This window comes from Notamacropus eugenii, chromosome 4 (assembly GCF_028372415.1).
Source record: "Notamacropus eugenii isolate mMacEug1 chromosome 4, mMacEug1.pri_v2, whole genome shotgun sequence".
Taxonomy (NCBI): domain Eukaryota; kingdom Metazoa; phylum Chordata; class Mammalia; order Diprotodontia; family Macropodidae; genus Notamacropus; species Notamacropus eugenii.
In genome coordinates this window covers 269,085,140-269,106,449 of record NC_092875.1, presented here as the reverse complement: position 1 = coordinate 269,106,449, position 21,310 = coordinate 269,085,140, and the positions used below count along the sequence as shown (strand labels likewise).

Sequence of the window (21,310 nt, the reverse complement as noted above, 5' to 3'; positions counted from 1 at the left end):
CTATCAGCATGACTTGAGTGATGTCTCATTACTTAATGCACTAAAGTGATTTGATTGGATTAAAATAAATTTAATCTTCGTCAAAAATGCGTAAATATTTTTGTAATGGAAAAGATGCTTCTTGGCTATTTTGAGGAAATATGTGCCATGGCCGTTGTATTGTTGGAGTTGACATCTCTGGCAATCACTTTTCACTGTATGTCCAAGATGAATAAAGAATTAAAGGAAAACATGAGTCAGGTTCATGGCTCCTAGTACCAGAGAGCTGAAATAACTATAGTATAGGAAGGTTAGAAGATAATCTCTAATGAAAATAGATTAGGGAACATTCAATATTTGTTCATATGTAACATTAAACTTCTGTTGGGTTAAGTCATATAAAGACTTTTCCAGATAGGGGTAGAGAGACGCTAGATGAAACCTAACTTCTAACCAATATTTTGTGAATCCTTTTCCAAATCATTGTTGAAGGAGAGATGATTAATGCCGGGAACTGCTTTGAAAAGATATGCTTGGGTTTAGAAGGACTTTAGTTTAGCCTGACACCAAATGGAATTTTTTAAAAAGAGAGAGATGAGCTTGTGCAACCTTTTTGCCTGCTGGAAAGGTTTATATTACTTAACTGAAGTGTAGGTACCCTTAGTTCTAATTCAATTTGGAGTTTACAGAATGGTAAAGTCAGCTTCCTCTGTTTACTAGGTGGCCTGAGGACCCACAGTTAATGGATTTGAGGGGAGAAGGAGGAATTAATCATGTTAGTACATACTAATAGTGCATACTAAAATTTAAAAGAGGAATATATGTTTGGTTGAGAAATATAGCATTACCATAACTATATTATGTACCCTTAAGAGTATTCAAATGAGGTTAATTTCCTAAATTACGCAAACAAGGGGACTATCCCATTTGATAGTTGCTGACAGTAAATACTGAACGTTATTTATATGCACTACTGAGGGTCAAAGTAAAATGAATTCAGACAGTAATAAAACAAAGCAACATAAGGACTGAAATTGAAGATTACTAATAAGTGAAATAATCAGATTGATTTTGCATCTTTTTAAAATGATCCTACTTACAGTTATTCGATTTTATCCCATAATTGCCTAAGTCATGAACCTTTGTTTCTGAACTTCAGTCAGAAATTTAGCTGGCCTGTAACGAGTGAAGTTTAGAAATCTTGTTCTTTTACTAATCACTGTTCTATTCTTGTGTCAAGGGAATCTGTTACCCTTGAAGGATGCAGGTGGACATCAGAGAATTTGGTCTAGTATCTTTACATCCCCAAGCTATCCTTCAAGTGTGTGTGGTTTATTATCCAAAGAGGTCTGGTTTGCTATCTCTCTCCTTGCAGATGTAGCTGGACTCAAACAATAAACACTTCTTCATCACAGGAGAGAAGGAAGGCATTGTTGTTAGTTTTCATGCCCAATTTCCATTCACTTATATTTTATTCCATCTATGATACTAGCCTTTCTATTTTCTGTACTCCCCAAAAGTATGAATGACATGTCTCCCACCTTTAGGGTCTTTGCTTTCCTGGGGAAACTGAGATTCTTTTTATGATTAAATTTGTACTTAACTAATAAATTGATCGTGCTTTGTACTTTATTCTTCAAGCTATCTTAATTTTTTTTTAAACTTTACATAAGTAAACAAACAAATGTAGGTAGACTAAGCTGGTATCTTCTAGAAATCTTAACAACACTTTTCTTTCAAGGTCCTTCAGAACAGGGTCTGTGTACGTCTTTAAAGGAGAATAGATCTAGGACTAGGCAGGATTTTGGAGGACAGTCTTATTAAATCCCTTCATTTTATACCTTACTAATTCATTTAGCACCTAAGCTGCGCTTTAAATGAAGATAGGGAGTCTTTTAAGTAGAGACAACAAAGGCATGTGTTCAGGGCATAGGGATATACTTGTGTAAAGATGCAGAGGTGGGTGATGGGGTCTTGTAATTCAAGCAGTCAACAAGAGATACTCTGTGCAGTGTTGGGATTACAAAAGAGGCCAAGAATTCCTGCACTCAGATTTCGTATTCTAATGGAGGAAATGGAGTGATGGAGTCAAAAACCACAAAAATGTTGTACACATAGAATATACATACAGTATAAGTGGAAGGAAATCTCAAAGAGAAGCCCCAAGTGGAGGTGGGGGAAGAAAAGTCCTTCTATAGATGCTGAAATTTACTTTGAGTCTTGAAGAAAATCAAGGAAGCAGGAGGTAAAGATGAGAAGGGAGGGCATTATGGATGTGGGCTGTAGTCAATGCAGAGGCTCAAGGTGGGAACTGGAATGTTGTGTTGGAGGAATTATAAGTATGCCAGTGTATCTGGGTCATAGAGGACATAGAGGGAAGTAAAGTGTAAGAAGAAGGGGCTAGGTTGTGAATGACTTTAAATGACAAACAGAATTTTGTGTTTGATTTTTGGAGGTGATATAGAGCGTCCAGAACTTGTTGAGTAGGGGTGTGTGTGTGTATGTGTGTGTGTGTGTGTCTGTGTGTGTATATACACTCATGTATGTGACATGATAAATCCTGTCATTTAGAAAATCCACTTTGGCCACTGAGTGAAGGATGAATTGGAGTGGAAAGAGACTTGAGGTCAACCAGAATGGTACTGCAATAGTCAATGCATGAGGAGATGAGGTCTTATACCAGGGTGGTAGTTGTGTATAGAGAGGAGAAAGTGTATATAAGGGATGTTGTGAAGGTAGAAGTGACAAGCTGGTATCGGATTGTACATGTAGGGGGAATATGAATGAGGAACTAGGGATGATATCTAGTTTGAAAGCCTAGTTTCCTGGTAGATACGTATAGCTCTCAAAAATAGGGAAGTTCAGAAGAGGGGAGAATTGGGGAAGAAAGACTGTGAGTTCTCTTTTGAACATGTTGGGTTTGAAATCCCTAAATGATATGTATTTTGAGATGTCCAAAAGGCAGTTGATGAGATGAGAATGCAGAGGTTAGGGATGAATATGTAGATCTGGGAATTGTCTGCACAGAAATATTTGAACCCATGGGAGCTGATGAGATCACCAAGTGAGATACTATAGAGGGGAAAGGGAAAAGGGTCCAGCACACCTGCAGTTCAGGAACTTGACCTGGATGATGGATCTCTTCAATGGAAAGCAGCTAGGTATGATTAAAGTGAAGAATATTTTAAGCAGAGTAATACCAAATAAGACTGGAAAGCAAAGTAGGAGCATATTATAGCATATTTAAAATACCTGACTGAGGATTTTATGCCTTATCTAAGAAATTTTATGATAGTCCTGCCCTGGCCTGGGATGCTAACATCTGAAGTATTATGTGAGTATTTGGGGCACCACAATTCAGGAGAGTCATCATTAACTTGGAAAGCACCCAGAGAAGGACAACAAGGAGAGTGAAGGACCTCTCATCGGTGCCATATAAAAATCAGTTGAAGGAACTAGGGATGAAAACAAATCTCATAAGGGACATTATAGCTATTTGAAAGGCTGTCATGTATAAAAAGGATTCCATTTGTTCTTTCTCCACAAAAGAAAGAATCAAGAAAAACAAGATTTAGCCTTGATATAGATAATAATATCCTAACAATTAAAGCTATCTAAAAATGGAATAGACAGCCCAAAGTGGAAAAGCTTGTGAAACTGGGTCAATACAAAGAACCACTTCATATACAGAAGTGGAGAAGTTAAGAGGAAAGATTGGATTTGGGGAATTAAATTGGGTGCTGTTTTGCATATGCTGAGTTTGCAGTCAAAGATGATAATTTCAGCAATAAGTTTTCATATGTATAGTCCTAATGGGCCTCTCATCCCTACTGGCTTTGTGACCCTGGGCAAGTCACTTAACCTCTAAGTGCTGCCAAATACCTCTCAATATTACAGTTGTACAGCCTTTGCTGATCTGCATTGCTAGATTTGCATTTCCTCACCACAAGTTCTCCATAAAAATGAAATTACAGATCCAGATCTCCTCAAGACAAAAACAAAAAGTGTATGTGTACTTAGACACAACCATTTGGAGAAAATTAAAGAAGGCTTAATTTCCTTTATTTTGCTCCCAAAATTTTCTACCCTGCCCTCCCCTCTTTATCCTAAGGGTATTCTTCACATCCAAAATCTCCTGGAAACAACATTTATGGGTTCCTTTAATATGTTTTAAGCCCAGAAACATTCTCTGGCCAAAATAGCTTGTGAAGTACTAATTAAAGAGAACACTAAAAGCATGAGGAAAGATCAGCTCCCCTCACATGAATCTGTTTCTTTTTGGTGGAAAAATGGTCAGCTTTACCTAATATGGGTAGAGTGTACATGTAAGTCATTAAATCCTTGACATCTTTTAAAACACTAGTTACATTTGGTGTGCTGAATTTTTTTTTTCTTTTTGTCACATTTTCAGTGACTTTCAAGAATTACTTATGTAATTGATTTAAGAGGGACTGTGTAAGAGTACCATCAAAAAGACTTGGGTTTTCTTGAAGTAGAATGGGGAAATTCAACTGTCTTCTAGGTCCATGAATGTCCCCTTAAGCATTCATGGCTAGACTTCAGGGGGTCAGTTAACCTGGATGACGAAAAAAAGTAAATCTTAATTTTCACATTATTTTCACTCTAATTGAACATTAGTCAGTGTGTGGATATATTAGTGTGAAAATTTCCTTCACAAATGCAGATTACAGCCCATCTATGACTTAGTAGATGATCAAATCAGTCAGTGTTTAAATAAATTAATGTACTGGATTATTCACTAGAAGGTCAAATACCAAAGCTTAAATTTAAATATGTTGGCCACATAATGTGAAGATGGGACTCATTGAAAAAGATGCTAATGTTGGGAAAGATTGAAGGCAAAAGAAAAAGGGGATGGTAGAGAATGAGATGGATATATAGTATCATAGAAGCAACAAACATGAACTTGGACAGGCCTTGAGAGATAGCATTGGTTGTTGTCCTTCATTCTCAAAGAGGACCAAAATGACATCACCATGATAAAGTGAAATTTCAATGTATTCAACTGTGACTGATAGGACCAGTACGAGCTCGGAATGCTCTACCAAAGGTTGGGCACAGATAGTCCGTGTGAATATTTGGGGCGGATACTCCAAGTTTGGGCATCCTACGTCTCCTTTGTGCTGTTTCATTTTTGCTTTGCTCACAGAGCACAGTACCCTTTCTGATGTGGGCACGCCATGCTAAGCGGTCCTGTGCCAGTGTCTCCCATGTTGCACAGTCAAATCCAAAGTTCTTGAGAGAGACCTTGAGAGTGTCTTTGTATCATTTCTTCTGACTACCATGTGATCTCCTGCCCCATGTGAGTTCTCCATAAAATAGTCTTTTTGCCAAGTGTACATTTTGCATTCGAACAATGTGGCCAGCCCATTGGAGTTGTGCTTTCTGAAACATAGTTTGAATGCTTGGCAGTTTGGCTCTGGCAAGGACTTAAGTGTCTGGTACCTTATCCTGCCAAATGTTCCTCAGAATCTTCCTAAGATAGTTCAAATGGAAGCAATTCAGTTTCCTGGCATGGCACTGGTAGACTGTCCATGTTTCAAAGGCACACAACAATGAGGTCAGCACAACAGCTCTGTAGACCTTCAGTTTGGTAGTCAGTCTAATACCTCTTCTCTCCCAAACTTTTCTTTGGAGCTTCCCAAACACTGAGCTAGCTCTGACAATGCATGCATTAGCCTCATTGTCAACGTGTACATCCCTGGAAAGTACACTACCAAGTTAAGCGAACTTACCCACAACATTCAGAACTTCTCCATTTGTTGTAACTGATAGTTCCACATATGGATGGTGTGGTGGTGGCTGATGGAGAAGCTGTGATTTCTTGGTGTTAATTATTAGGCCAAAATTAGTAAAGGCAGCAGAGAATTGATCCATACTTTGTTGCATCTGAGAGATAGTAGAAGACAGAAGAAGGGGGAGGAAGAGGAGGAGGAACAGTCCCAGGGACTTGCCTGAGGCATATAGAGTTTAAAAGACAGAGCTGAGGACTTAGAGTCAGGAGGACCTGAGTTTGATTTCTCTGTCAAAACTCTTACTAGGTATGTTATCCTGGACAGGTCACTTAATATCTCTGCGCCTCCATTTCATTGTCTGTGAACCTAATTCACAGGGTTGTTGTGAAGATCAAATGGATTGATATTTAAAGTGCTTTGAAACCTTCAGGGCTATATCAATGCTAGCTATAATAAATTATTATTACTCTTACTGTTACTAACTTACAAGTACCAGAGAAAGCATTTGAACTCCGGTCTTCTAGAATCCAACTCCAGAATGGTATCATCTCATACTGTTTTTACTTAGAGTATTTTTGCTACCTTACTATTCTAACAATATAATGTTACGTATTTTTTTCAGGTATTTGTACAAGAATGAAATCCACATAATAGATGCGGAAGCATTTAAAGGGCTTATATCCTTGGAACAGCTGTAAGTAATGTTTACTTAATGAAACACTGATTGAGTTCATTGAGAAGCCAGACAACTTAGTGTTTTTTTTCCTACACAGTTCATTTGTGAGACTACATATTTACATATATATGTGTATATAACATTCCTTTTAAGCTTTATGTTCAAATTATTTCACATTCTGTGAATAACTATAAAAATTCTTATGCATGTAGCAACTTTAGTGTTTTCTTTTAAATAAAAGTTGTAGGTATTGAAATTAAAATAGACCTTAGAGAGCCTCCAGTTTAATTCCTTATAAGATTTAGAACTGGCAGGAATCTTGGAAATCATCTAGGCCAACCCACTTATTTTACATGTAAGGAAATAGGGCAAGAGAGGTGTAGTGCCAAAGCGATATTCACAGAGCTTATGGTGCAATTCTGAATCATGAAATACAACAGACTCTCCACATGGAAGACGGAACCAAAACATTTATTCCAACACCAGAAAACCAAATCCATCATAGTAATAAAAATCTATACACAGTAACAATGCAGAGCCCGCTAGACTTCACACAACCAGGTTCCGTAAACAAATCACAAAGAAGCTCTCTCATTCACAATAGCAAGCAGCCTGCTTTCCTACATCCTACACTTCTGATTGCTCTCTGACTAACTTCCTCCCAACTCTGCTATAGCTCCACCTCTTTCTGTTCTACCCTTTCAACAAGCTTCTCCCAACATGGCTCCATGGAACTCAGATTTCTGTGTGACCTATTAATGAATGGGAAAGATCTTCCCATTTAAGTTACCATTATAAGAGGTTATATCACTTGTCCAGTGTCCCCATGGATAGTACGTATATGATCCAGAATTCAAACTCAAGTCTTTCAATGTCAGTCAACCCCGGTTCCACTATCGTTTACTAAACTCCTTCATTTTACAAAGAAGGAAGCTGAGGCCTAGAGCAGTGAGATGAGTCAAACTGTGGTGCTGCTGGTGAGGGCTCCTAGCTAAATTCCCAGTCCAATTTTCTTTTTGCTACATAAAACTGATAATGTAAAAACTATGCATAATGCCTTTACAAACTGGCAAATCACTATCAGAACTCCAGGATGAAATATAAAGCTCACTATGAGAAAAATCAAATTAAGTGAATAAAGTGACTGAAACAAAATTGGATACTTTATTCCAGATTTTTCCATTATGCCTGAGTGAGACAAATCCTTCCGCTATAGCTGACAGCATTGTTCATGCTGACCGCAGCGTTAGAGACAAGCTTCCATTGAGTAGCAGATATCCTTCTTTACTTTGTTTGCATGGGCAAAGCTTTAAGACATTATTTGTTATTTATATACAGTTCTTAATAGGACTTTCATAGCAGAAAGCTGTGATTGCTGTCTTGAGGGAGACCTAGTTTAATAGCAGTACATAAGAAAAGACCTGGGGATTTTAGTGGACTGAAAGTTTAAAATGTCAGCTCTGTGGGTTCGCAGTCTAAAAAGAGAATCTTTTTGCTTATCTGTAAAGTGGGGATAAAAATAGAACCCACCTCCCAGCCTTGTTATGAGACTGAAGTGCGGTAATAATTGCAAACCATGTAGCACAATGCCTGACACATAGTAAAGCAGGACATAAATGTTAGTAATATGATAATATAATTATCTAATCACTTAATTTATATTATTTATTAATTAGCTACTATTTAATTAATATTCTTATTCATGCCGTTAGGTTGTGTCAATACTCAAATGAAAAGTATTGTACAGTGAAAAGAGCACTGTTTTGAAGTGAAAGAACTTACTGGTACTCACTACATATCTGACTTTGGGCAATTCACTTAACTCCTTTGGAGTCTCAGTTTTCTCATCTGTAAAATGAGGGAGTTGAACTTTTCCTTTCCAACTTTTCTACTGCTGTCAAAGGCAACACCATTCCCTCTGTCCCACAGGCTCACAACCTAGTTGTAATCCTTCACACTTCACTCTCTTGAATCCTGCCCCACTCCCATTTAATCTGTTGTCAAGGCCTATTGATTTCACTTTTTCAATATTTCCTGAATACTCCCCTCCTCTCCTCTGTAACTGCCACTTCCTTGGTGCAGGCCCTGATGTCCTCATGGCCTAGATTGCTGCGCTAGCTGCTGGTGGGTCTGCCTTTTGCAAGTCTCCTCTCACTCTAATCCACCCTCCACTCAGCCACCTGAGTAATTCATCTAAAGCCCTAGAATTAGACTGAGCTTCCTATAGAAGATGAAATTTTTTCTGGGATTTGAAAAAAAAAGACAAGAATGCAAAGAGACAGGGATGAAGAGAGAGAACACTCTAGGCATGGTGACCAGCCAGTGAAAATGCCCAGAACTAAGAGATGGAGTGCCTTGTTCAAAGAACAGCTATTGTATTGAATCAAAGACTAAATGGAGAACTGAAGGTAGGAAGAAGACTGGGAAGAGGAGAGATGGTTTTGCTTGGTGTTGTTTGTCCTTTCTTTTCAAAGACGACCTTGACTTTAGGAAGGTGATGCCATGGCATGCATGCATGAAAGCTTATGAAGAGTTTTTCATGTCAGAGGATTTTGTATTTGATCCTTGAATGGATAGGAAGCCACTGAAGTTTGCTGAATTGGGGTAGAAGGATAGGGATGATCTGTGCTTTCGAAGAATCATTTAGGTAACTTTGTAAGCCTCACACCTAGGTATCTTACACATGGGAGGCACTTGATTTGTGCTTATACAGTGAAGCTGAAAAGAAATTAGATTGTTTTTATCTATATGATTCATTCTCATCCCATATCTATATATATTTGCATTGTTTTAATTTTGGGTCATATTCTGATTAAAGAACACTTATAATCCAGTTAAGTATGAAAAATCTATCCACTTAACATAGCATTTTGTGTTATACTCTGCAGTAAAGAAAGTCTTTTCATAATAATACAGCAAGGGGGGTGACAAGGTAGTTATTTCTTATTCCCTTTTGCAGGTAAAGTAGCTGAGGCTCAGATAAGTTGACTTTTCAAGGTTTTATCAGTTCTGGGGTCAGAAAATCAGGTCTTTGTGCTCCCTATCTAGTGCCTTTTTCATTAAAGCTACACTGATGTTTATCATTTAAATATGTTTACAAATGTTTTATAAACATTTAGCATAGTAAAAGGTCTAATTCTATTTAAGATGCACATAATTCCCATCATCAAATATTTTAAATTCTAAAAATAATTGGCTTTTTCATTGGCAATGAGTAATGCTATGCTCATTTTGTTGGATGATGTGGAAACATGCAGTTCTCATTTCTATTTTTAAAGCACAGTAACACTCGTACTTTCTTATGATGGCCTGTAAAGAAAGAGGTTTGTTGTTAGCTAAATATTTCATATTTAATTTTCCATTTAGAATGTAATTGGTTATGTTAATCCTAACTCTGAAAGCCAAGTTTGTTTTGGACTGTGTCTACACAATTTCAGTAGATATAGGCAACTCAAACATTTGGATAGTTCAGTTCCCCTTGAACCCTCCCTAGAGCCCCAAGTGACAAGACCTAGAAATAACATTGTTGTCATTTGCACAATTGTTCAAGACTCTATGTCACACTGCCCTGATTCTACCTCACTGATCCAAAATCCGACTTTGACAGTAACTTAGGGCATGTTTTGAAGATGGTACTTTTTAGCGCAGTGTCTCAGACATTTGGTTGATTTTTAACAGTAAAAGTTCCGTAACTGAAGCCTGTTTCAGGGACATGTGTTAGTGATGTTATTCAATAGGACTATTTTCCTTATGTTGGAAAAGGAAATTATGATTTATTAAAAAATCATTATTGCCTTTTGTTTCTAGACCATAGTCATTTGCCCAAAATCACCCTTTCCCCCCACAATTGGATTTTTATTTGTCACAAAGAAAGCAGATTTAAACAAAATTGGTTGACATAGCAATAAGTTCTGGCAATGTACGCCTAATTCCACAAGCATGGTCTTCCACTTCTGTTCAGAGAATCAAGAGGTGTGTTTCATCACAAATTCTCTAGGATCAAAATTGGTCATTGTAATTTACCTGAGTTCAATTACCTTTGAGTCATTTTAACTAGTATTACAGTTCATATGTGTGTTGTTTTCCTGGCTTAGTTTACTTTATTCTAGATTCGTTCATACAAATCTTCCCAAGTATCAGAATTTCTCATATTTAAGGGAGGGAGAGGAGAAATAGAGTAAAAAGGAGAGGGAAAATGAAAGGAAAAGAGAAAAATGGAAGACTAAAAAAGGGAAGTAAAGGGAGGGGACATACAGAAAAAAGGGAAAAAGATAACCAAATCAACAAAATTTTAAAAAGAATAAAGTAAAATAACAGTAGAGAGGAAATGCAAATAATTATAAGAAGTTATGATGCACAATTATCAGAACTGAAAACTCAAAAGAGATCTATGGTCATCTAGAAAAATATAAAATGCATAAATTAACAAAATAAGAAACAGAGCTCTTGGACCAATGTTAGAAAGAGAAATATTATATAATAAGCTATGAATAATCTGTAAAAGAAAGAGACCCTCATCTTGATGTACAAGTTAATTAGAATTACTTTTTCTTATTATATAGATTTCATTATGACCATATGCCACATTTTGGTTAGCCATCTTCCAGTCTATAGGCGTTCACTTTATCCCATTCTTTGCTACTCCCCAAAGTGCTGGTATAAATATCTTGGTGTATATGGAACTTTTCCTTTTGTGTTTGACCTAATTTTGTTGGAGGCCAAACAGTGAAATCATACTAGGCTAAAAGATAGGATATTAGTCACTCTTTTTGGATCATTCCATAGTTTTTGGGAAAGGTTGGACCAATTCATAGCTCTCTTTACAATATATCAGTAAACTTATTTTCCCATATGACCTAACAGCATTCAATATTTACATCTTTCCTCATTTTTGCTAGTGTGAGATTTGGGAGTGTGAGATAAAACTGCAGAAGTATCAGAAGTATTTTAATTTGTTTTTTCTCATATTAGTGATCTGTAATATTGTATCATATGATTGCTGATAGTTTGCAATTCTTCATTTGAAAACTTCTTGCTATTAATCTATTGATGTATGGTTTTATATATGTGTATCAATTCTCTATATAAATTGGGTATCAGATTTTTATTTTGTCATATTTCATATAATGATTTTCTCCACTAAGCTTCTTCTCTTCTTATTCTAGCTGAATTGGTTTTGTGTGTACAAATTCTTTTTAATTTTATATAATAAATATGATCTTTTATTTTGAAATCTTTATCCTATGTTTGGCTATAAATTTCCTCTTGGTCATATGTTTAAAAAAGATGATCTTCTGTTCTTTTTTTATGATGTTAATGAATATTTATAGTAAGACTTCATATCCATTTGAAGCTTATTGTAGTATGTAGTGGCAAATTCTAGTTGAATTCCAGTTTGCCCAATATTTATTATCAAATAGAGAGTCCTTTCTCTGGTAATTTGAAGACTTGGACATGATCGTACATCTTCAATATTTGTGCTAATTGTACTGGTTGTCTCCCATACCTGTTGTGGTTCAGTTGTTTTTCAGTCATGTCTGACTCTTCATGACCTCATTTGGGATGGTCATGCCATGCATTGTAGATGCATGCTCTTCTGCATTTTAAAATGAATCCCTATGATTCAGAATCCCCCATCATGACCTTTAAGTCTGGGAATATAAACATATAGCCAGTACTTGAAGGGGGTGTTAAGGGAAGTGTAATCATTAGGAGTGAGTCATGTTTCAGTGAAGGCCATAAGATGGAATGAGTATGAAATAAAGAGGTTAGAGATAAAGGAAAGCTTATTAATCATGGAACAGATATTACAGAGGGCACAGTGAAAGGATTGAATAAATTTGGAGTGGGACACTGTGGTGTAGGGTTAAGGTGGATGGTTCTGACAGATTACTGAGCTGATTATGGGGAACAGTGCTTGTGTATCAGCAGCTGGGGTTCTATGTTACGTAAACAGAGATATCCTGTTGAATTAAATAGGATAGTGGCTTCAGAGCAAACTCTGTTATATGAAGACCATGAATAACAGTATTATAACTGAGTTTTTGAAATGTATAAAAATCAAGTTCTCCTTCAGGAGGCTGGTATCTTAAGGAATCTAGGCAAATCATTTATGTTATCAATCCTTCTGATGTGCACACTTTTGTCATTCACTTACATTCTTGGAACTGATTGGTTAATTCAGTCATCTATGGAGTTGAGGAAACTAGAAAAGTAGTAGGGATAGATATGTATGAGTAGTGGTATCTATACTACTTTAACTAAGGTTGGGTAGAAGAACCAGGGTGAGAGACCAGCATTGCAAAATATGTGGAAACTTTTTAATTTTTTTGCGGTATTTCCACTACCTTGCAAAGTACTTACATAGAGTAGGTGTTTAGTAAATACTTGCTGAAATTAAATTAATTGAATTGGTGCCCCATGTAGATGACATTCTCATTTCATTCATTCTTCCATAAATCCAGTATTTATATATAATTGATGTTTCTTCCCCCTCTGATCACCTATTGACTTAATCATTGAGATGACTCTTTTTCAATCACCACAAGACGTATTTATAAAAGTGATCTTCTATTGTAATCATGATACTTGCATGACTGTAAGTAAAGAATATTAGCTCCATTACTTAGTCCCTACTTTGCGATTAACTCTTCCACTATGAATGATACTATATTTCTGACTTTCATATGTGATATCTGGCTTTTCCAAAAATATTCTCCTATTCTGGAAAAGGCCTCACCACTTACTATCTCTCTCCATCTTTTTGTTCTTTCTGAAGCCTAGACTCCTAGAATTTTAAAGCTAGAGATCACCTCTTCCAACTTGCTCATTTTACAGAAAACCAAGGATTAGGGAGAATAAGTTATTTGGCTGTAGAAATCGTTGGTATCAGAGTCAATATTAGGACTTAACCTCTTTTGTCTCTTAGTCCACTTTTCTTTCTACTATGCTGTCTTTATGAAGCTGTGGTAAACTCCCATCTGAAAAACTTGTGCAATAAATACATGCTAAAATATGCTGCTGTCTTTGATGGTTATTTCACACTTCATAGACCACTATGTGAGCTTGCCTGCATTCTCTTTCTGCCCAAGTCTTTTAAGATAAGGAAAAAGCCATATAACTTTAATATAAGAGGTAATGAAAGCCTCTTTTTATGTCTCTGTGTGTTTTAAGTATACCAAGATAAATCCAGTTCATTATGTACATATACACACACATACATATACATATATATTTAAACACACATAGTACTTTTTGCGTATGCAATGCTATGAGAAATGCAAAGATAGTGCTCACATGGATCTAACAGTCTAGCATTAAGAAATCACATATAAACAAGTAGTTATACCACAAAATATGAGATCTAAGGAGGGGAACTAAATTTCTTTCTGGGGAGATAACCCTACATGGAGGAAGTTGAGTTTATTCTGGGTCTAGTAGAAAGGGAAGCTTTTTAATTAGGTGGAAATAACTGAGAGGGGATTTCAGGGTGAGAGCAAAAGATATGGAGCAAGAAAAGCATCACATGTGAACCAGGGGCAGATTCAGTTGTTTCGGAGTTAAGAGTAAAGACAAGAGAAACTGTGTGAGATATGACTACAAAGGTAACACAAGACCAGATTGTGCAAGTCTTAGAATTCCAGGCTAAGTAGTTTGGACTTTATTCAATAGTCAATAAGAAGCCATTCATTCAAGGCTTTAGGTTAGAGGCATGGAATGATCAGATCTGAATGTGAGAAAGATTAATCAGAAGCATGAATTAGAGTGGGAGAGAGGCTATAGAAGTAGGAAGTTCAGTCAGAATACTGTTGTATTTGTCTCAGTGAAGGGTGATGGTTGGCTGTTTTAGGGAAATAGAAAGAAGACAGAGTAGATATTTTGGAGTTATTCACAAGACTTCACAAGATTTACAAATAATGAGATGTAGAAGGTGGGAGAGGCAGTATTTGAAGATAATATCAAGATTTTATGGCAGGGTGGTACTATTATTGAAAGAAACAGAGATGTCAAGAAGAAACCAGGTTGAGGGAGGGGAGAATGAGCTTTGTCTTTGAGATAGTCTTTTAAGGTATTACTTTGGACTGGAGGAGATGTCCAGTTGTCCCAGGTAATGTTTTCGATGAGAAGGTGCCTTATATCAAAACCATCTTATAGTTCAATATAGGACCAGTTTATGAATTTCTTCTTATAGAGGTGAGACTCAGTAATGTATCAAGCCCTTATTACTTTTATTATTATTCTTATAATAATAGTAATAATTTGTCTTTTCATTCTTTTTTGCTGGAAACCAAATATGAACAGTCAGTCCAAAAACATGTATCAAGCACATACAATGTTTCAAAAACTGTGCTAAATACTAGGGATATAAAGAGGCGAAAGCAAGGAGTTTGCAGACTAATGGGGAATATACCACATGCAAATAACTATATTCAAACAAGATAAATACAGGATATAAATCAGAGATAGTCAACAGAGGGAAGGGATTAGCATTAAAAGCATCGAGAAAGACTTCTTGTAGAGGGTGGCATTTTGATTTGGAATTGGAAGAAAGCCAAATCAACACCCTGTCATGATTCACTTTTGTGGGGCTGCTAGGTAGCTCAGTGGATAGAGTGCTGGCCTTGGAATCAGGAAAACTCGTCTTTATCTAGCCTCAGACACTTATGAGCTGTGTGACCCTGGGCAAGTCACTTAACCCTCTTTGTCTCACTTTCTTCATCTGTAAAATGAGCTGGAGAAGGAAATAGCAAACTGCTCCAATATTTTTGCCAACAAAATCCCAAATAGAGACTAAACAACACCATTCACTTTAATTTAATATTCAATGTATTCTTGCACAGTTGGATAAAATAACATCCTTTTGTAAATGAATAGGAGTAAAGAGATGTAAGCTATAACCTTGTGGAAAGAAGCATCTCTGAGAAAACAATAGTAACACACAGGATGATGATAATGATATGTACCCAATCGTATTCCATCATGGTTTTGATTTTTTCTGCAAAGTCTTTATATTTTGATAGCTCTTCTGTCCCCTTCCCCTTCCTCCTCTTCTCTATTACAACATATGAATCAAAACTGCAAGTGCAGGTGATCTTTTCTTTTTTCCCAGAATGTGTATACATATATATGTATATATTTATGTATATATTTATACATATATATTTATATATATTTTTTGTTTTAAATAGATAATTTATTTTTCAGTTCTCAACATTCAATTCTACAAGAACTTGAATTAAAAATTTTCTCTCCATCTCTCCCCACCCCCACCCCAGGACAGCATGTACCCCATCCACCCCTTCCTCCAGTCTGTCCTCCCTTCTATTACTCACCCTTATTCCATCCCCCTTCCTCTCTATTTTCCTGTAGGGCAAAATAGATCTCTATACTCCATTGCCTGTATATCTTAATTTCCAGTTGCATGCTGAAACAATTTTTAACATTCATTATTAAAGCTTTAAGTTCCTTATTCCCTCCCTCCCTCCCCACCTAACTTCATTGAGAAAACAAGCAACTCAATATAGATCATAAATGTGTAACAATGCAAAGCACTTCCATAATAGTTAAGTCGTAAAAGACTAACTACATTTCCTGCTCTCCTCTTCTGCCCTCCATTTATTCCATTCTCTCTTTTGACCTGTCCTCCCACAATGGTGTTTGCTTCTGATTATCCCTTTCACCAATTTGCTGTCCCTTCTTCTCTCTCCCATGCCTTTTCCCTTTGCCTTCCTGCAGGTAAAATGGATTTCCATATCCAATTGAGTGTGTGTTATTCTTTCCTTAAGCCAAATTCCATGAGAGTAAGGCTCACTTATTTCCTTTCATCTCTCCCCTCTTCCCCTACATTGTAAAAGCTCTTTGTTCTTTCTTTTATGTAAGATGATTTGCTGTATTCTACCTCGTCCTTTCTCTTACTGCTAGCATGTTCCATTCAACAGTATATTTTATTTTATTTTATTTTGTTTTTAGGTATTCTCCCTTCATATTTAGCTCACCCTGTGCCCTCTGTCCATAATATATATATATTATGTGTGTGTATATATATATATATACACACACACACATACACACACATACATATAAAGATATATCTATAGGTAGATATATCTATATACACACACATTTATACATATATACCCATGTACATATATATACCTACATATATAATATACACATACATACATACCCATACACACTTACATATATATGTGTATGTATGCACATATGTGTGTGCATGTATATACATACACATACATATGTATGTGTATATACACACACATTTCTTCTAACTACTCTAATACTGAAAAAGTTCTCATGAGTTACAGATAAAATTTTCCCATGTAGGAATGTAAACAGATCAACTTTAATAGCTTCCTTAAGGCTTCTCTTTCCTGTTTACCTTTCCATGTTTCTCTTGATTCTTATATTTGAAAGTCAAATTTCCATTCAGCTCTGGTCTTTTCAACAAGAATGCTTGGAAATCCTCTATTTCATTGAAATTCCATTTTTTCCCCTGAAGTATTATAGTCAGTTTTGCTGAGTAGGTGCATCTTGGTTTTAATTCTATCTCCTTTGACCTCTGGAATATCATATTTGAAGCCCTTTCATCCCTTAGTGTAGAAGCTGCTAAATCCTGTGTTATCCTGATTGTATTTCCACAATACTTGAATTATTTCTTTCTGACTGCTTGTAATATTTTTCCCCTTGACCTGGGAACTCTGAAATTTGACTGTAATATTCCTAGGAGTTTTCCTTTTGGAGTCTCTTTCAGGAGGTGATCAATGAATTCTTTCCATTTCTATTTTACCCTCCAATTCTAGAATATCAGGGCAGTTTTCCTTGATAATTTCTTAGAAGACGATGCCTGCACTCTTGTTTTGATCATGGTTTTCAGGTAGACCAATAATTTTTAAATTATCTCTCTTGGATCTATTTTCCAGGTCAGTTGTTTTTCCAATGAGATATTTTAATATTGTCTTCTATTTTTTCACTTTTTTGGTTTTGTTTTATAGTTTCTTGGTTTCTCATAAAGTCATTAGCTTCCATCTGCTCCACTCTAATTTTTAAAGAACTCTTTTCTTCAGTGAGTTTTTGAACCTCCTTTTACATTTGGCCCATTCTGCTTTTTAAAACATTCTTCTCCTCATTGACTGTTTGGATCTCTTTTGCCATTTGGGTTAGTCTATTTTTAAAGGTGTTATTTTCTTCAGCATTTTTTGGGTCTCCTTTAGCAAGCTGTTGACTTGCTTTTTTTGATTTTCTTGCATCACTCTCATTTCTCTTCTCAATTTTTTCTTCACCTCTCTTACTTGATTTTCAAAATCCTTTTTGAGTGCTTCCATGGCCTGAGACCATTGTATATTTTTTTTTGGAGGTTTTGGATGTAGAAGCCTTGTCTTTTACGTCTTCCTCTTATGGTATGCTTTGTTCTTCCTCATCCAAAAGGATGGAAGAAAATACCTTTTCACCAAGAAAGTAACCTTCTATAGTCTTATTTTTTCCCTTTTTTGGGCATTTTCCCAGCCAGTTACTTGTCTTTTGAGTCCTTGTCAAGTGAAGGGTGTACTTACTTTGACATCAGAGGTTTTATGCAGCTGTTCTCTGAGAAATCTCTAGGGATCTCTACATTCTCAGTTCCTCCAAGGTGGAACAAGCAAGGGAGAGTAGTTTACTGCCCTCCTGGCCTGTACTCTCATCTGTGAGCAACCACAAGCACTCTTTTCTGCCCTGAAACTGTGAGTAGGGTTCCCTTTCCACAGTCACCACTAGCTGTACCATGCCAGAGCTCCTCCTTACCCCAGGACTGCCACTCAGGACTGAGACCCAAATCAAGTGCTTGATTCCCCCCAGGTCTTTAGGTGGAGGGCTCCAAAAGTGGAAACTATTGCTGTTGCAGTGGCTGCCACCACCCTGTGCCCAGGGCTGGGGCCATACCACTCCCCTCTCACCCAGATGAAAGAGCTTTCTTACTGACCTCTGAAGCTGTCTTTGGCATTTGTGAGTTGATAATTCTGGAATCTGCATCAGCTGCTCGTGATTGGATGCCCTGAAGCCTGCTCCAGCCCTGTTCATGCAGCTCAGCACTCTACTCCAGTCCTGGTGTGGTAGATCTTTCCTTTTGGCCTTCCAGGTTGCTTTGGACTGGAAATCTGTTTCACTCTATCATTTTGTGGTTTCTGCTGCTCTAGAATTTGTTTAGAGTCATTTTAACAGGTATTTTATGCACTTTGGGGGGAGAATTAGAGCAGATCTATCCTTCTACTCCTCCGTTTTAGCTCCACCCCCTCCAGAATATCCAGGTGATCTTTTCTTAAACAAAAGAAATATGTGTATTAAGTATGGTTTATTATAATCCCTTTCCATCACATGTTGAGTGAGCAGTTTGAAACATAGCCAGTCATTTGTAGCCTCATGCATTTCCAGGTCAAAAGTTAAACAGGTTGGTGTGTGATTTCTTTTACAGAAAGACTTTGTTGTCCTCTTCTTTTCTCCACTCTATGTAGCTTTTATCAATCTGTCAAGGTCTTTCTCAGAATATTTGTTAGTACATAACCTGAGCAGACTCTCCATGTTGAGATAATTGCAGCTTGTCAACATTCATGACTTTATCATCCCGGATTTAAGAGAACCAGCCCATCACTGGTCTCCACTGGTCAATATGTACTTATATCTGTGGATGCTGAAAACCCTGAACGTGTGTTGAGTTCAAATAGCCTTAAAACACAATCCTAAAGACTGTCCAAGAGCTAAATACTGACTACTTAGCCTGGACAGCTGTCTATGACCTCAAACACCTGCAGCATTATCGATGAAAATTTTCTAATCTTTAAAAACACTTGAAGAATGAGGGTTGTTTTTTATTGTTGTTGTTTTTTTTGAGGGGTAATGTCAAAAGCAGGATTTTTTCCCTCTATGCAACAAGAATAATTCAGCCTCCAAATGCATTATTGCTGAAATCTTGTCCTCCAAGCGTCATTTGCATGCAAGTTTTTGGATCAGAACAGAGAAAGCCAGAGGAAGAAGGATGTATTTGCAAAGACATAGGACACTTATCTCGACTTACGTGGACTATCCACAAGGAAGTCTTGACAAGTTTTTATGCTCTCTGTAGTCACTAGTAATCTGAGATCCAGCAATATATTTGACTTATGTGCTAGCTTAACTTGCACCTTATGGTTGCATAGAAATAATGGTTACCATATAACTAGACTTTTAGAGAGCATTTGCTGCTAAATATTGGAAAAAGAGACAAGAGAACCCGATCACCTTTCCAGAGTTGGGATTAGGTCTATAAGTCTAGAACATTAAGAGGCAGAACATTATCGCAGAATCTAAGCATTGGAAGGGAACCCTAGACACCATTAAATATAACCTGTACTTTTACTGGGAGGCAGCTAAGTTGCTCAATGGATAGAACACTGAGCCAGGAGTCAGGAAGACCTGAGTTCACATTTGGCCTCCGATACTAGCTGTGTGACCCTGGGCAAGTCACTTAATTTCTGTTTACCTTAATCTACTGGAGAAGGAAATGGCAAACCACTCTAGAATAAGGGGTATGCCTTATTCCTTAGGTATAAGGAAACTGACACATAGCAAGATTAAGTGACTTTCTCAGTTCTCAGAGTCATACAGCAATAAGTGTCTGAGGCAGAATTTGATCTCAGAGTACTTCTCCAAGTAATATTATTTTCACTCTAAGTATCTGTGCAAAGAAAATCCTAAATGGGATCACAAAGAGTCAGACTTGACTAAAACAACTGAATAAATACTTATATAGGGACCCTTTCTTCAATATAACAAATACTCATCTAGCCTTCTCTTGGACACCTTTCATGTGAGAGGAATATACTCTCTTCTGAGGCATCTCATTATATCTTTGGTTAGCTTTAATTGTTAGAATTTTTTTTCACTTATATCTGACTGAAATTTGCCTCTGCACCTTCATCTTTGTTTTTAGTTCTTCCCTATAGAGCAAGGATTCTTAACTTTTATTTATTTATTTGTTTGTTTATTTATTTTCAGTGTTCCACAATCACTGCCACACAACCTAGATTTTTTCTTTCCCTCCCCCCTTCTCCCTCTCCTCCCCCTCCCCCCTCTCTCACCTCCCCCTCCCTCCCTGAGATGACATACAATTTTATATGAGTTCTACACATGCATTCCTATTAAATACATTTTCACCATGGTCATGTTATATAGAAGAATTAAATTGAATGGGAGAAATCATATAACAAACCAAAATGTAATATGAAAGAAAGTGATCTGCTGCAATCTGTGATCGAATTCTGTAGTTCTTTCTCTGGATGTGGAAGGTGTTTTGCTGTAAAAGACCACTGGGAATTTTTTTAAGTCCTTGCATTGCAATGAAGTTCCAAGTGTACCAGAAAAAAATCCTCGCACACTATGGTTGTTGCTTTGCACAAAATTCTCCTTTCACTCAGCATCAGATCATATAAGTCTTTCCAGGCTTCTCTGAAGTCTTCCTGTTCATCATTTTTTATAGTGCAATAGTATTCCATTACATTCATATACCATGATTTATTCAACCATTCCCCAATTGATGGGCATCCCCTTGATTTCCAGTTTTTGGCCACCACAAAAAGTACTGCTATAAATATTTTTGTAGAAGTGGGACCCTTTCCCATTTTTATGATCTCTTGGGGATACAGTTCTAGAAACAATATTGTTGGGTCAAAGGGTTTGTACATTTTTATAGCCCTTTGGGCATAGTTCCAAATTGCACTCCAGAACAGCTGGATCAGCTCACAGCTCCATCAGCAATGAATTAGTGTTTCAACTCTCCCACATCTTCTCCAACATTTATCATCTTCCTGTTTTGTCATGTTAGCCAACCTGATAGGTGTGATGTGGTATATCAGAGTCGTTTTGATTTGCATCT

General features: G+C 36.8%; 1 protein-coding gene across 4 annotated transcripts in view; it reads left to right on the top strand.

Moving 5' to 3' along the window:
* The window catches only part of PXDNL (peroxidasin like), a 522,877-nt gene that overhangs the window by 273,122 nt on the left and 228,445 nt on the right, over window positions 1-21,310 (top strand). For 3 of the 4 annotated variants that reach the window (XM_072604570.1, XM_072604573.1, XM_072604571.1), the window contains exon 4: window positions 6,358-6,429. The exons of the other annotated variant lie outside the window; for it this stretch is intronic. In XM_072604570.1, coding sequence (XP_072460671.1) covers window positions 6,358-6,429 — 72 coding nt within the window. The remainder of the gene's footprint in view (window positions 1-6,357; window positions 6,430-21,310) is intronic. 4 annotated transcript variants of the gene reach the window in all.